Raw genomic sequence first — 17,425 nt, 5'->3', positions numbered from 1 at the left:
TTTTACTTTGGGGTCTGCTCTGGGGCAGTTTAGATTTCCTTTTCTGTCTTTAGGCTATTTAGCTCTCCGGCTGTGATCAAGGGGTCTAGGGCACCGTAGGAACCCCCCACGGCTACTGCTAGTTGTGTTGATAGGTTCAGAGGTCTGCAATCTGATAGTTGCCAACTTCTCTGGTTTTCTGGACGTAGCTTCTATTTTTGTGTCTGCCTCCTACGGTGACTCATTCATAACAGGACTGTATGGTAGGAGACCAAGGAAGACCCCACTTCTTACCCCGAGACATAAAAAAGCCAGGCTGGAGTTTGCCAAAACTTACCCGAAAAAGGCTAAAACATTTTGGAAGAATGTTCTCTGGTCAGATGAGACAAAAGTAGAGCTTTTTGGGCAAAGGTATCAACATAGAGTTTACAGGAGAAAAAAGAGGCATTCAAAGAAAAAAACACGGTCCCTACAGTCAAACATGGCAGAGGTTCCCTGATGTTTTGGGGGTTGCTTTGCTGCCTCTGGCACTGGGCTGCTTGACTGTGTGCATGGCATTATGAAGTCTGAAGACTACCAACAAATTTTGCAGCATAATGTAGGGCCCAGTGTGAGAAAGCTGGGTCTCCCTCAGAAGTCATGGGTCTGCCAGCAGGACAATGACCCAAAACACACTTCAAAAAGCACTAGAAAATGGTTTGAGAGAAAGCACTGGAGACTTCTAAGGTGGCCAGCAATGAGTCCAGACCTGAATCCCATAGAACACCTGTGGAGAGATCTAAAAATGGCAGTTTGGAGAAGGCACCCTTCAAATATCAGGGACCTGGAGCAGTTTGCCAAAGAAGAATGGTCTAAAATTCCAGCAGAGTATTGTAAGAAACTCATTGATGGTTACCGGAAGCGGTTGGTCGCAGTTATTTTGGCTAAAGGTTGTGCAACCAAGTATAATGCTGAGGGTGCCAATACTTTTGTCTGGCCCATTTTTGGAGTTGTGTGTGAAATGATCAAAGTTTTGCTTTTTGCTTCATTCTCTTTTGTGTTTTTTCATTTAAGACAAATTAAATGAAGATAATAATACCAAAGAATTTGTGTTTGCAATCATTTTCAGGAAGAAACTGAGTATTATCTGACAGAATTGCAGGGGTGTCAATACTTTTGGCCACAACTGTAGCTTGCTAGAGCATATTGTCCTACAAACAATTTTATATGCGTCCCAATTTATCAGCCAGAATCCACGATCCTATTATGCTAGGTCAAATTTATGGACACAAACTAATGTCCTAGAAAAGAAACAGCTTTTCACATTTATGAGGGGAAACACAGTCAACTAAACCCACCAGGATGCCCTACTTATCTGGGGACATCTGGAAAAATGGTTTTGAGCCTTTTTTTTTTTTTTACAAAAAGGCAACAATCTGTATGTTGACAACTACTACACCAGCATACCTCTATTTAAAAGTCTGGTTGAACATAACATAGGGGCTTGTGGGACCATTCACAAAAACCGTCAGGGGTTTCCACAATCATTGGTCAAAGAACATTTCCGAATGGGGCAGTCAGAGGCTTTACACAATGGAGAGCTGCTTGCCCTTAATATTAAGGATAAATAAAATATTTTTATCCTGAGCTCGATCCACACAGATGCCACAAGGGCCACTGCAGACCAACAGGGATCCACTACTCCAAAACCTGTGTCTGTCATTGACTACAACAAATATATGGGGTGTGGACCTTGCAGATCAGGTTCTACAGCCATACCAGGGATCAAGAAAATCATATACCTGGTATAAAAAGTTAGTCATGTATTTGTTTCAGGTGGCCACATATAATTCTTTTGTGTTATACAGAAAAGCCGGAAATGCAGATACTTTCCTTGATTATCAGGAAAAGGTCACTGAAAAGCTTGTTTTTGACAATGTTGTCCGCGCCAATCCTTTAGAATGTGAAGATGTGAGAAGACTCACTGAGCGACATTTTATTGCACTCATCCCAGTAACTGAGACAAGAAAGAACCCCCAGAGAAGATGTCGTGTATGTTCCTAGAGAGGAATGAGGCATGATCCCCGCTATTATTACCCACAATGCCCATCACTGCCAGCCTTATGCCTCCATGACGGCTTTACAATCTTCCACACAGAACCACGTTTTTGAACTGTTTTGACATTCAAGCATTTGGATTATTTAGTGACAGACACATTTGAGTAGAGCTGACGTAACAATTTCCGGGGGTAGGTGGGGGAGGTCTCCAGAGACACAAGCTGGGCACAATATATTGGGCACTACAATGACATTTTTGCAATTTTTGCTCTGAAACTACAAGTTTCTGGAAATCATCCATGTAGTGAAACTGGTCACTATATCCATAGATGAATTCCCAGAGGGGTGTCACTTCCAAAATGGGGTCACTTCAGGGGGGATTCTGTTGTTCTGGCACTTAGCAGCTCTCCAAAGTGCCACAACAGCAGAATTCCCCCTGAAGTGACCCATTTTGGAAATGACACCCCTCTGCGAATTCATCTCTGGGTGTAGTGACCATTTACCTATCTACCTACTTTCCAATGTAAAATCTGGGGTTAAAACAACATTTTAGTCGTAAAAATAAACCATATTTTTCGGACTATAAGACGCACTTTTTCCCAAGAAATTTTGGGGGGAAATGGGGGTGCGTCTTATAGTCGGAATATACTTACAAATGCTGCTGCGGCGGTGGTGCTATGTGGAGGGCTCCGCCAGCATTTTGTCAAAGCCCGGAGACCCCCGCAGTTCCATTGCTGTGATGCAGTGGTCTCCACAAAAATGGCCGCTGTGGGCGGCGCATGCTCAGATTCAGATCTTGGCCACGTGGTGGTGTATAGGAATGCAATATAGCGAATTATAGGGAGAGAATAGCTAATTTCTGGATATAAAGTACTGTACCATTAAATGGCCTTGGCACCCCGAAGTGCGTTTCATGTTTAGCTTTTTCCAAGGGGCTCTCCAAATGTGACATGGCAACCGCTAATTATTCCAGTATATTTTACATTCAAAAAGTCAAATGGCACGCCTTCCTTCCGAACCCTGCCGTGTGCCTAAACAGTATATTTCCCCGACATACGGGGTATCGGCATGCTCAGGAGAAATTGGAAAACAAAATGTATCATCCATTTTCTCCTGTTACGCTTGCAAAAGTAAAAAAAAAAATAGGTGTAAAGGAAAATTTTTATTATAGAAAAGAAAATGTTTATTTTTTCCTTCCACATTCCATTCATTCCTGTGAAGCAACTGAAGGGTTAATAAACTTCTTGAATGTGGTTTTGAGCTCCTTGAGGGGTGCAGTTTTTACAATGGTGTCACTTTTGGGTATTTTCGGTCATATTGACCCCCAAACTCACTTCAAATGTGAGGTGGTCCCTAAAAAAATGGTTTTGTAAATTTCGTTGTAAAAATGAGAAATCGCTGTTTAACTTTTAACCCTTATAACTTCCTAACAAAAAAAATTGATACAGATGCTACTGTGCAGGCGCCGCCATCGCCGATGATATTTTGCTGGATGTAATTTCTTTCTAAGCCTCACAATAGCCACAATATTATAGGCATTATCACCAATAATATCAATGCTATTATATGCATTATGTAATAATGGGGGCAGGTCAGTGAGGGGTCAGCGACCTGTCATAAGCCAATACAGATGAATATGTAATCAGAGCACCACATAAAGCCCCGCCCACAACCCCACCCACAGCCCCACCCCAGAGCACGAGAATCTCATTAACTGAAAACTACTAATACAGATTACACAACAGTAAACCAGAGTTGCCCTCATTTATGGTGGACCATTGGAGCTACTATGGATCCTGAGCAGAAGATTAGAGGAAATAATATTGCTCCCCATTTCAGGAGAGATTGTGCAGTAATCTGAATTCCTTAGGATCGAAAACAATGTAATTGGTTGTAAGTTCTATAGAAAAGGGCTTTCAATGCCCAAAGTCATTTGAACAGTTTTGGGTGGAGGAGAATGTTGTGGTCTAGAGGCAAAATGGTGATCATGGTAATACGGCCGGACTACACCACCGATAAAGCAGCCACAGCCGGTGACTGAGAAGAATCTGTGACTTCTCTGCATTCAGTGGTTACTACTCACCTGGGTAGTCATATGTGGGAATCTCCTCTTTACACCACTCATCACCCCTCACATATGTCTCTGTAGTATTAATATGGGTCAGATCTTCACCCTGAAACAAATATTGTAAAAGTCACCGACAGATGGAGAAGTCCCATCTATGATCAGCTCTAATCCTGCCATCTCCACCGCTCTCATTACACAAGTATAAAACATATAATACTGGTGGATAAAACAAGACTGAGCACAAGACCTTCACAGCCGTCTACACATCATAGGGGAGATCTCCTGACACCTTCTCTCCATCTACCTGATGATCCTGAGGAGCACTGGGATCTTCTTGGTTACAGTCCTGTGGAAGAAGAGGACGGGGACATCTCTCTGGTGTTGTCCTCTTACTGGATAGATCTGGAGGAAACACATACAGGGACTGAATTCATTCTCTACATACAGATAATTATAGGCCGTGTGTATTTAGTCCTGTCTATTACCTGGTGATGTGAGGGGCTGGGGAACCTCCATTATGACGTTCTTGTACAGATCTCTGTGTCCTGCTAAATACTCCCACTCCTCCATGGAGAAATAGACAGCGACATCCTGACACCTTATAGGAACCTGACACATACAATGATACCGTCATCCCCCGATCCCTTCATAGTGTTACTGTATAATGTCCCAGCATTCCCAGCAGTGTCACCTCTCCAGCCAGCAGCTCAATCATCTTGTAGATGAGTTCTAGGATCTTCTGGTCATTGATGTCCTCATGGATCAGGGGGTGAGGTGGAGGCCCTGTGATTGGGCTCAGGGGTCTTCCCCATCCCTCAGACACAGGGTCCTGACAGCGATCACTAGAGGTCTTCTTCACCACTGTGTAATCCTGGTTATGGAGAGACACATTAATAAATCTCACTACAGACATTTCCAGAGTCCTCACCTCTCCAGTTCTGTCCATCTGTTATTCCCATAGATAAGAATGATGTAATGTGACGTCATCAGAATCTCTCACCTCTCCAGTGAGACGGAAGAGGATCTCTAGGGTGAGGTGTAACATCCTCTCCGCCATCTTGTCTCTGTCCATATCCATCCTTGATGGGTAAATCAGGAAAATTCTCTTCTGTAGAAGATCTTCACTGAGAGGATCCGATATTGTAGAGACCTGAATGAGAAGAAGATGATCCGATGTAACATCATAAGAATCCTGTGTAATAATACAATTACTGGAGACAATAAGGGAAACATATGAGGAGATTTATTATTTTACATATATGTCTCTGTAGTATTAATATGGGTCAGATCTTCACCCTGAAACAAATATTGTAAAAGTCACAGACAGATGGAGAAGTCCCATCTATGATCAGCTCTAATCCTGCCATCTCCACCGTTCTCATTACACAAGTATAAAACACTAGCTGAAGAGCCCAGCGCTGCCCGGACATAGTAACTAAGTACAGTTAGTTATAACAAATTATAACGACTATATCTATCTCTACATATAAAGCTGAGTGTATAGCCCCGCCCACTCCGCATAGCCACATTCACGTTAATATCCCACATCATCCCATAATCCAGAGCCACCGGACTACTATCCCACATCATCCCATCAGCCAGAGCCACCGGACTACTATCCCTAATATCCCACATCATCCCATCAGCCAGAGCCACCGGACTACTACCCCTAATATCCCACATCATCCTGTCAGCCAGAGCCACCGGACTACTACCCCTAATATCCCACATCATCCCGTCAGCCAGAGCCACCGGACTACTACCCCTAATATCCCACATCATCCCGTCAGCCAGAGCCACCGGACTACTACCCCTAATATCCCACATCGTCCCATCAGCCAGAGCCACCGGACTACTACCCCTAATATCCCACATCGTCCCATCAGCCAGAGCCACCGGACTACTACCCCTAATATCCCACATCATCCCGTCAGCCAGAGCCACCGGACTACTACCCCTAATATCCCACATCATCTCGTCAGCCAGAGCCACCGGACTACTACCCCTAATATCCCACATCATCCCGTCAGCCAGAGCCACCGGACTACTACCCCTAATATCCCACATCATCCCATCAGCCAGAGCCACCGGACTACTACCCCTAATATCCCACATCATCTCGTCAGCCAGAGCCACCGGACTACTACCCCTAATATCCCACATCATCCCGTCAGCCAGAGCCACCGGACTACTACCCCTAATATCCCACATCATCCCGTCAGCCAGAGCCACCGGACTACTACCCCTAATATCCCACATCGTCCCATCAGCCAGAGCCACCGGACTACTACCCCTAATATCCCACATCGTCCCATCAGCCAGAGCCACCGGACTACTACCCCTAATATCCCACATCATCCCATCAGCCAGAGCCACCGGACTACTACCCCTAATATCCCACATCATCCCGTCAGCCAGAGCCACCGGACTACTACCCCTAATATCCCACATCATCCCGTCAGCCAGAGCCACCGGACTACTACCCCTAATATCCCACATCGTCCCATCAGCCAGAGCCACCGGACTACTACCCCTAATATCCCACATCGTCCCATCAGCCAGAGCCACCGGACTACTACCCCTAATATCCCACATCATCCCATCAGCCAGAGCCACCGGACTACTACCACTAATATCCCACATCATCCCGTCAGCCAGAGCCACCGGACTACTACCCCTAATATCCCACATCGTCCCATCAGCCAGAGCCACCGGACTACTACCCCTAATATCCCACATCATCCCGTCAGCCAGAGCCACCGGACTACTACCACTAATATCCCACATCATCCCGTCAGCCAGAGCCACCGGACTACTACCCCTAATATCCCACATCATCCCGTCAGCCATAGCCACTGGACTACTACCCCTAATATCCCACATCATCCCGTCAGCCAGAGCCACCGGACTACTACCACTAATATCCCACATCATCCCGTCAGCCAGAGCCACCGGACTACTACCCCTAATATCCCACATCATCCCGTCAGCCAGAGCCACCGGACTACTACCCCTAATATCCCACATCATCCCGTCAGCCAGAGCCACCGGACTACTACCCCTAATATCCCACATCGTCTCATCAGCCAGAGCCACCGGACTACTACCACTAATATCCCACATCATCGCATCACCCAGAGCCACCGGACTACTACCCCTAATATCCCACATCATCCCGTCAGCCAGAGCCACCGGACTACTACCCCTAATATCCCACATCGTCTCATCAGCCAGAGCCACCGGACTACTACCCCTAATATCCCACATCATCCCGTCAGCCAGAGCCACCGGACTACTACCCCTAATATCCCACATCGTCTCATCAGCCAGAGCCACCGGACTACTACCCCTAATATCCCACATCGTCCCATCAGCCAGAGCCACCGGACTACTACCACTAATATCCCACATCATCCCGTCAGCCAGAGCCACCGGACTACTACCCCTAATATCCCACATCATCCCGTCAGCCAGAGCCACCGGACTACTACCCCTAATATCCCACATCATCCCATCAGCCAGAGCCACCGGACTACCACCCCTAATATCCCACATCATCCCGTCAGCCAGAGCCACCGGACTACTACCCCTAATATCCCACATCATCCAGTCAGCCAGAGCCACCGGACTACTACCCTAATATCCCACATCATCCCATCAGCCAGAGCCACCGGACTACTACCCCTAATATCCCACATCATCTCGTCAGCCAGAGCCACTGGACTACTCCCCCTAATATCCCACATCATCCCATCAGCCAGAGCCACCGGACTACTACCACTAATATCCCACATCATCCCGTCAGCCAGAGCCACCGGACTACTACCCCTAATATCCCACATCATCCCGTCAGCCAGAGCCACCGGACTACTACCCCTAATATCCCACATCATCTCGTCAGCCAGAGCCACTGGACTACTCCCCCTAATATCCCACATCATCCCATCAGCCAGAGCCATCGGACTACTACCCCTAATATCCCACATCATCCAGTCAGCCAGAGCCACCGGACTACTACCCCTAATATCCCACATCATCCCGTCAGCCAGAGCCACCGGACTACTACCCCTAATATCCCACATCATCCAGTCAGCCAGAGCCACCGGACTACTACCCTAATATCCCACATCATCCCATCATCCTGGCGTCAGAACCAAAGCGCAGAGTGGATTTTCCCTGACTTCCATACCAATGATCCCTTTAATAGAACCCTGTGTCAGAATGAGAGCGCTGAGGGATTTGCCCTAACTCCCATACAGGAGATCCCTTTAAGAGAAGACTGGGGTCAGAACCAAAGCGCTGCATGGATTTGCCATGACTTCCATACCGGGGATCCCTTTAAGAGAGGCCTGGGGTCAGTATCAAAGCGCAGAGTGGATTTTCCCTGACTTCCATACCGGGGATCCCTTTAATAGAACCCTGAGGTCAGAATCAGAGTGCTGAGGGATTTGCCCTGACTTCCATACAGGAGATCTCTTTAAGAGAGCCTGGGGTCAGTACCAGAGCATTTGAAGGCAATTGCCCTGACGTCCATACCGGAGATCCCTTTAAGAGAGGCCTGGGTTCAAAACTGAAGCGCTGGATGGATTTGCCCTAACTTCCATACCAATGATCCCTTTAAGAGGCAAGATGTGCCTATGGGACGGAGGATGTGTGATGGGTATATGGGCAGGGAGGGGGGGATTCATTTCTGTCATGCTCTCTGCTCCTTTCTGGGGGGGCAGACAATGGCTGGGAGCTTATGTTCCCGGGGATGCTAGATTTCTCCCACCATGTCAGTGTCTGCTGAGGTGTTGTCAAGTGGGAAAACTTGCTCATAGCAACCAATCACAGCTCAGCTGCTTTTAACCAGCTCTGGTGAAATGAGAGATGCTTAGTGATTGGTTGCAAGGAAAACTGCTGCTGCTCATAGCAGCCAATCACAGCTCAAATTCTTTTGAACAGCTCTGGTGAAATGAGAGATGCTTAGTGATTGGTTGGTGACACACACACACACATTCAGTTTTATATATAGAGATATAATACTGGTGGATAAAACAAGACTGAGCACAAGACCTTCACAGCCGTCTACACATCATAGGGGAGATCTCCTGACACCTTCTCTCCATCTACCTGATGATCCTGAGGAGCACTGGGATCTTCTTGGTTACAGTCCTGTGGAAGAAGAGGACGGGGACTTCTCTCTGGTGTTGTCCTCTTACTGGATAGATCTGGAGGAAACACATACAGGGACGGAATTCATTCTCTACATACAGATAATTATAGGCCGTGTGTATTTAGTCCTGTCTATTACCTGGTGATGTGAGGGGCTGGGGAACCTCCATTATGACGTTCTTGTACAGATCTCTGTGTCCTTCTAAATACTCCCACTCCTCCATGGAGAAATAGACAGCGACATCCTGACACCTTATAGGAACCTGACACATACAATGATACCGTCATCCCCCGATCTATTCATAGTGTTACTGTATAATGTCCCAGCATTCCCAGCAGTGTCACCTCTCCAGTCAGCAGCTCAATCATCTTGTAGATGAGTTCTAGGATCTTCTGGTCATTGATGTCCTCATGGATCAGGGGGTGAGGTGGAGGCCCCGTGATTGGGCTCAGGGGTATTCCCCATCCCTCAGACACAGGGTCCTGACAGCGATCACTAGAGGTCTTCTTCACCACTGTGTAATCCTGGTTATGGAGAGACACATTAATAAATCTCACTACAGACATTTCCAGAGTCCTCACCTCTCCAGTTCTGTCCATCTGTTATTCCCATAGATAAGAATGATGTAATGTGACGTCATCAGAATCTCTCACCTCTCCAGTGAGACGGAAGAGGATCTCTAGGGTGAGGTGTAACATCCTCTCCGCCATCTTGTCTCTGTCCATATCCATCCTTGATGGGTAAATCAGGAAAATTCTCTTCTGTAGAAGATCTTCACTGAGAGGATCCGATATTGTAGAGACCTGAATGAGAAGAAGATGATCCGATGTAACATCATAAGAATCCTGTGTAATAATACAATTACTGGAGATAATAAGGGAAACATATGAGGAGATTTATTATCTTACAGGGTTTAGTTTTCTCCCCTGACATCTACTAATAAAACCTATATATTTAGGCCCCAGACAACAAGCAGTTTCCTCCTCGGAGTCGGCAGCTGAACACGTTCCTCATAGACTCATCTTCCATAACGCTAATTCTCGTCTCATTACCGACACTGGAATCGGCATTAGCAATACTGCAGGAGATATTCATTACACGCGACATGAGAAATAACTCCTTCATGATGAGGACGACATCTTCATCTTCTACTGCGGCTCTAGAGACAGATGTGGCCAGAGTCGGTCACTGCCTCCATCCCCACCGGCCGTCTATATGAAGGTTTCCCGTCTTCCCCGCACTGGAATCTTCTCTCCCGTTAGATCTCAGCTCTGAGTCACACACAGAAGTTTGAGGCTTTTCTGGAAGAACAGGACAGGAGAGATCTGAGGCCGATGTCTCCATGTACAGGGTTTCCCCTCGGGATAAGAGGCTTTTCTATCCCTTTCCCCCAATTAGAGGGGACACCTGTGGATATCGGGGTCTTTACCGGCTGCAGTCCTGGGGGGATTTACTCGGTAACGTGGACGCTGGACAAACGTCACCATCAATTCCCATCAGAGTGAAGGAACATCGCTCCTCTATTCAGCTCTATGGATCCGGGATGAAATCCACTGCGGCCCCTGCAAGAAAAGAGCGAAGTCTGGTGAGACCCCCGAGGCCGGAGATTTCTACAGCTGCTCTGTGTAAAGTATGAAAAACCAGAGAGTTTTTTTAATCCTATTACAAGAAAAAAGTCCAAATGACTCTAATCCAAGACAATTTACAGGTGGACATCCATTGTCTTTATTACAGACGGACATAGATGTGAATACACATAGAAGATTAGAGCTTATAATAATAGATATCCACAGGAGCAGGCGGCAGCGGATCACCTGGAGAGCACCGGAGGGGATCAAACATGAGACAAACGAGATCATCTCAATCACTACATAGTAAAGTGCAGATGCTAAAAATGAGGAAAAAGGAGGGGCAGAATGATGGGTTAAATACCCATATTATATGGAATAAATAGCACTAAAAGGGCCACACATCAAGTATAAAATCATGTGACCAGCAAAAATAATAATGGCAGCAATCATGAGCCAAGAGGCCCTGTACTCAAATGACACTTCATAACCTACCCATATCCAGAGCACAGAAGCCCCGAACCTGCAGAGCCGCACTCCACATATATGACTGCTCTGTGCACAGGACCTGTGATGAGGTCACAGGAGGGGAGGAGTCAGGGGTCACATGATCAGAGGCCTCAGTGTGTGCAGGACTCAGCTGTGCAGGTTCAAATAAGGATGAGGAACAGCATCTGGTCTGGGTGAAAAATTGTATCAAAAATGTATTCTGCCAGTACAAAATACAACGTTTCGGCCATATTGTGGCCTTTTTCAAGTATAACATAACAGCACAAATGGTGGCCTTTTATAGTGTGGCACAGCCAATCACCATTTAGGTAACACCCATCATGCGCGGTGCTATGCAAGGGATCAGCCACACGAACCGCCCACCGGGGAGGACCACGCACGCGCAGAGGCCTAGAGCACGCGATCACATACCGCACTCCCTCACAAACCCGCGCATGCGCTGATTAACAAAAACAAGTGTAATACCACACTTGAATAAATGAGTCCACACAGATAGGCCAAAATGCTCCCAAACAACGCAGCATATAAGAGACATGTGGCTGATCCCTTGCATAGCACCGCGCATGCGCGGTGCTCTGTGACGGAGACGTCACGTGACCGGACCTGCGGGGATGGGCGGCGCGCACCGTGACCTGGTGGTGCGCGTCATTAGACTGCGCTCCTGATACAACCTGGCTCTGGCTGATGTTGTCATATGGGGAGAGGGAACTCTGCCGATATAGGGATTTGTGAGTCCTCATATGATTGGTCCATTGGGGTTGGCGCCACTATTATGTGATTAGGGATTGGCGGTTTATATATGGATATGTATTACTGCAAGTGATTGGTGCGTTATTTCTATGGATACCTTTGATGCATCACGATCATTGGTGGCTGATTTGGGGATCGTTGTTTATATATGAAATGCTTTTGCAATATTTCTAATATGAATATGACCATTATTGTTAACGACTAGATAAACTGTGCTATTGAATATATATGTATCTGATGGATGTATTTATATGTATTTTATGTATGGATTTTCTGTGATGGGTGTTACCTAAATGGTGATTGGCTGTGCCACACTATAAAAGGCCACCATTTGTGCTGTTATGTTATACTTGAAAAAGGCCACAATATGGCCGAAACGTTGTATTTTGTACTGGCAGAATAAATTTTTGATACAATTTTTCACCCAGACCGGATGCTGTTCCTCTTCCTTATTTGGACTATTGTTCATTTGGGTCCATGAACCTTTGAACTGGCATCCAATCCTCCGCTGTGCTGTCAGCTGCTCTTTGCTGTCCGCTGTGCTGGTTGTCATGGTGGTGGATGAGGGGAAGTTTATGTGTGGGGTCAGGAGGGGTTTACAGGGTGGATGTAGCAGAGCCGCGTGTGTACGAGGTGTACGGAGCGGAGCCCTGTGTGTACGAGGTGTACGGAGCGGAGCCGTGTGTGTACGAGGTGTACGGAGCGGAGCCGTGTGTGTACGAGGTGTACGGAGCGGAGCCGTGTGTGTACGAGGTGTACGGAGCGGAGCCGTGTGTGTACGAGGTGTACGGAGCGGAGCCGTGTGTGTACGAGGTGTACGGAGCAGAGCCGTGTGTGTACGAGGTGTACGGAGCGGAGCCGTGTGTGTACGAGGTATACGGAGGGGAGCCGTGTGTGTACGAGGTATACGGAGCGGAGCCGTGTGTGTACGAGGTGTACAGAGCGGAGCCGTGTGTGTACGAGGTGTACGGAGCAGAGCCGTGTGTGTACGAGGTGTACGGAGCGGAGCCGTGTGTGTACGAGGTGTACGGAGGGGAGCCGTGTGTGTACGAGGTGTACGGAGCGGAGCCGTGTGTGTACGAGGTGTACGGAGCGGAGCCGTGTGTACGAGGTGTACGGAGCGGAGCCGTGTATGTACAGGGTGTACGGAGCGGAGCTGCATGTGTATGAAGTGTACGGAGCGGAGCCGTGTGTGCACGAGGTGTACGGAGCGGAGCCGTGTGTGTACGAGGTGTACGGAGCGGAGCCGTGTGTGTACGAGGTGTTCGGAGCGGAGCAGTGTGTGTACGAGGTGTACGGAGCGGAGCCGTGTGTATAAGGTGTACAGAGCGGAGCCGTGTGTGTACGAGGTGTACGGAGCGGAGGTGTGTGTACAAGGTGTACAGAGTGGAGCCGTGTGTGTACGAGGCGTGCGGAGCCGTGTGTGTACGAGGTGTACGGAGCAGAGCCATGTGTGTACGAGGTGTACGGAGCGGAGGTGTGTGTACGAGGCGTACGGAGCGGAGCAGTGTGTACGTGGTGTACTGAGCGGAGTCGCATGTGTACAAGGTGTACGGAGTGGAGCCATGTGTGTACGAGGTGTACGGAGCGGAGCAGCGTGTGTACGAGGTGTACAGAGTGGAGCCATGTGTGTGCGAGGTGTACGGAGCGGAGCTGCGTGTGTACGATGTGTATGGTGCGGAGCCGCGTGTGAACAAGGTGTACGGAGCGGAGCCACATTTCTGCCGACCTATCTGTGTACTCTGTATACCCCATCTTCAGTCACAGACCCCTCTGTGTACGCTGTATACACCCGTATACCCCCAGCTTCAGTTGGAGACCCCTCTGGGTATGCTGTATACATCTGTATTACCCCAGCTTCAGTTGCAGACCCCTCTGTGTACACTGTATACATCTGTATTCCCCCAGCTTCAGTTGTAGACCCCTCTGTGTACTCTGTATACACCCGTATACCCCCAGGTTCAGTTGCAGACCCCTCTGTGTATGCTGTATACACCTGTATACCCCCAGGTTCGGTTGCAGACCCCCCTGTGTATGCTGTATACACCCGTATACCCCCAGCTTCGGTCGCAGACCCCTGTGTATGCTGTATACACCTGTATACCCCCAGGTTCGGTTGCAGACCCCTGTGTGTATGCTGTATACCCCCGTACAACCCCAGCTTCAGTCGCAGACCCCTGTGTAGACTGTATACACCCGTATACCCCCAGCTTCGGTTGCAGACCCCTGTGTGTAGGCTATAAACACCCGTATATCCCTAGCTTCAGTCTCAGACTCCTGTGTACACTGTATACACATGTATACCCCCAGCTTTGGTCGCAGAACCGTTTACACTCTATACACCCATAACTCCCCAGCTTCGGTCACAGACCCCTCTGTGTACACTGTATACACCTGTATACCCCCAGCTTCGGTCGCAGACCCCTGTTCACACTGTATACACCCGTATACCCCCAACTTCAGTCGCAGACCCTGTGTACGCTATATACACCTGTATACCCCCAGGTTCGGTGTTATAATAATTGTAATAAAGTCCTTTTTTTTATGTGCGTGTATATATATATCCATACGTGAATGTGTGCGAGTATATATATATATATACACACACATGATTGTATAAGCCATTTATTTTGCCTAGACTTTGAAACTCTTTTTAGTTTACGTATTGTGAAACATATGGGTGTTACCTTTGGGTGTTACTTTTTGTGAACGTTAGCTGGCTTTCCTTATCTTGCGTGACTTCTCTGGTAATGTAGATAAGGATTGTTAACAGCTACGCTTATTCTAATTGCATGTACTATTTTTCTTGCAAATTTAGTGTTTTCAACGCCTTCTTTTCCTGCTATTTAAACTCTAAGAATATGTATTGAAGTTAGACAGAGGACTGCCCACACCTGGTGTGGCCGTCATTCTCTCTCCATGCCCGCATGTCCAAATAAAGAAGCATCTTACTTATTCAGGTCTGGACGATTTCTAATTGGAACATAAAAAAATCCCTGACATTTGGTGCGTTGGCCGGGAATCCAACACCTTTCCCTCACCGGTGAGTACTGTAAACCGTGCACGGGGGAGTCTGGAACTCCTTAAGTAAGTCCTCCGCCTTGCCATTAGGCGTCAACAGGGGCATTATCCGTTATCCCGGACTGAGGGAAAGTGATGGATTTCGTATAATCTAAGGATCTCTGGGAATCGTCTGTATCTGAATACAGGTAAGAACATTTAATAATTTTCATTATATTCGGTAACCTTGTTAATCCAGTATGAATGTTATTCTTGGAATTGAATGGGGACTGTGATTGTAGACTTTTCCAATTGGGGTTTGCGAGAGGCTCCTGTAAGTTGGTAGTTTGCATGCAATTGGAGTTATAATAACTCCTGTTGCTAAGCTCCATAGGAATGGGGTTTGTTTGTTCTTGTAAAATATTCCGAAGAATAATAATAATTTTTTTTTATTTTTGAATGGGATGAATGTTATTTTAGGAATTGAATAGGGAACTTGTGGACTTTTCCAATTGGGGTTTGTGAGAGGCTCCTGTAAGTTGGAGGTTTACATGCAATTGGAGTTATTAAACCTCCTGTAAGTTGCGAAGCTCCATAGTGATTGGGGTTTGTTTGTTCTTTTAAAATATTCCACTGAATAGCAATAATCTTTTTTTTTTATTATTTATTTTTATTTTTGAATGGGTACAAAGCCAGTGTGAGAAGGCTACTGTGCAATAAAAAACTCCGTGTGCACGTTAAATTGATCTAGATGGGAGAATCGAGGGAGATTCTTTTTAGATTAACCCCTTAATGACAGCCAATATGTCTTTTTACTGACCTGAGATTTAAGAGAATATCATCCCCGTGCAGGTGATGATCCAGCAGCTGTCGGCTATCCACTATAGCTGACAACTTGCTGTATCCGGCTATACCACTTTGCAATAATTCCTGAAAATCACCTGAAGGGTTAATAAACTACCTGACAGAAGTTTTCAATATGTCAGGGGGTGCTGTTTTTTAAAAAATGGGCTACTAAGGGGTTAAGGAAGCCGGTATAAGATGAATTTTTGCCGGTATTCTGTTTTGTCTTCTGTACTTTGTTGAATGTTGTTTTCTGGTAAGTGTGCTGTTTTGTCTGTCTTTTAAAATTATAGAACTAAAACGCCATAACTATATGTTTTATGTTACTCATGAGACTCCTTGAATGTTATCTTGAGTGAATGTATGAGGCTTTAAATATAAAATCCTGAGTGTATAAGGGAGTCCAGTAGGCGTGGTTAACAGTCATCTGTGGACTGGAGACAAATCATAGGTTATTATAGTGATATAAATCACCTAGGTACACGCCACCTGATCCCCATAGAGAATATTCTATGTTGTTATGTTATATGTTTTTCTTTTAATAAGACAGAGTGACTGAACCCTCCTCGTTTAAAAAGTGGACACAAAGTCAGATTAAGATCTTATAATGATCACTGAGGAGAGTCCGCGCCTGTGGTGCTTTGAATACCTGATATTAAGAACGGGAACGTCTCTGGATAAAAAGAGACAGTGTCATTAGACTTTATCTCAGCACTTCAGGAATAGGAGTACGAGGGAACTTTACTCTCTTGTCTTATATGTCTCTGTGTATGTCCAGTCCCTAACTGTGGAAGCTGTTGTACCTTGTGTGTTTGCACTGTGACGTTAGTTAAAAGTCCATGAGAGTGACCATAGCCCTTGGGGACCTTTCTTGTTTGTTACACTGTGTTGTCACACTCACCCCTTACAGGCTTTCCTTGGACGGAGGTGGCAAGATATAGAGATACAAGCTGGTAAATACCTAGGACATAGTGTAATCAGTGAGGATTATTTAGATCCTGGATATTAGTAACAGTAATTGTATTGTTGCTATTTTATCTTCTTGTTGACTTATGAATTTCACTGATATTTGTCAATCTTCTTGCAAGTGGGTAGAAATCCATTGTGCTCCAGGGTTTATATTGTGTATTGTCCTTATTTTGTTTTTTGTCTTTTTGTGTTTAAGAATTTTACGTAACATCCTTATGGGGCTTTATCCCATAGACATATAGATATATATTTTAAGACCTTGTCCTCATTGTAGGGCAGGATTGTTATTGACCATTTCATCTGATGGCTGGAAAGTTATTAAGATTGTACCAAGAAGGTATCCCTGGAATGAAGCAGGATTATGGTCCTTTTTCATCGAGTACCCAGAGAGAACAGCCTTCAGATCAAATGTGCAATGTGTCCTTATTGGTAACTTATAGGCCGAACTCTTATATATTATAACAAATAGAGAGTAAAAATTCTATATCGCTGACATTGTCTTTTTAGTCTTGACAATCTAGGAGTAGGCACCACCCAGAGCAAACA

General features: G+C 46.3%; 1 protein-coding gene and 1 pseudogene across 1 annotated transcript; both read right to left on the bottom strand.

Annotated features, from left to right (window-relative positions):
* The window catches only part of LOC141076498 (uncharacterized), a 106,055-nt pseudogene extending 101,873 nt beyond the window's left edge, over positions 1-4,182 (bottom strand).
* A 5,356-nt stretch (positions 4,183-9,538) lies between these two features.
* On the bottom strand, positions 9,539-10,036 carry LOC141076487 (oocyte zinc finger protein XlCOF29-like). Its single transcript, XM_073563971.1, has 2 exons — positions 9,893-10,036; positions 9,539-9,763 (listed from the first exon to the last, which is right to left on the bottom strand). The coding sequence occupies exons 1-2, from the start codon at positions 9,968-9,970 to the stop codon at positions 9,539-9,541; spliced, it is 303 nt and encodes a 100-aa protein (XP_073420072.1). The 5' UTR covers positions 9,971-10,036.
* Between the last annotated feature and the right edge of the window lie 7,389 nt (positions 10,037-17,425).

This window comes from Dendrobates tinctorius, unplaced genomic scaffold (genome assembly GCF_039654945.1).
Source record: "Dendrobates tinctorius isolate UK_male_01 unplaced genomic scaffold, ASM3965494v1 ptg000418l, whole genome shotgun sequence".
NCBI lineage: Eukaryota > Metazoa > Chordata > Amphibia > Anura > Dendrobatidae > Dendrobates > Dendrobates tinctorius.
The sequence above is the reverse complement of the archived record's forward strand: the minus strand, read 5'-3'. Positions and strand labels throughout refer to the sequence as shown.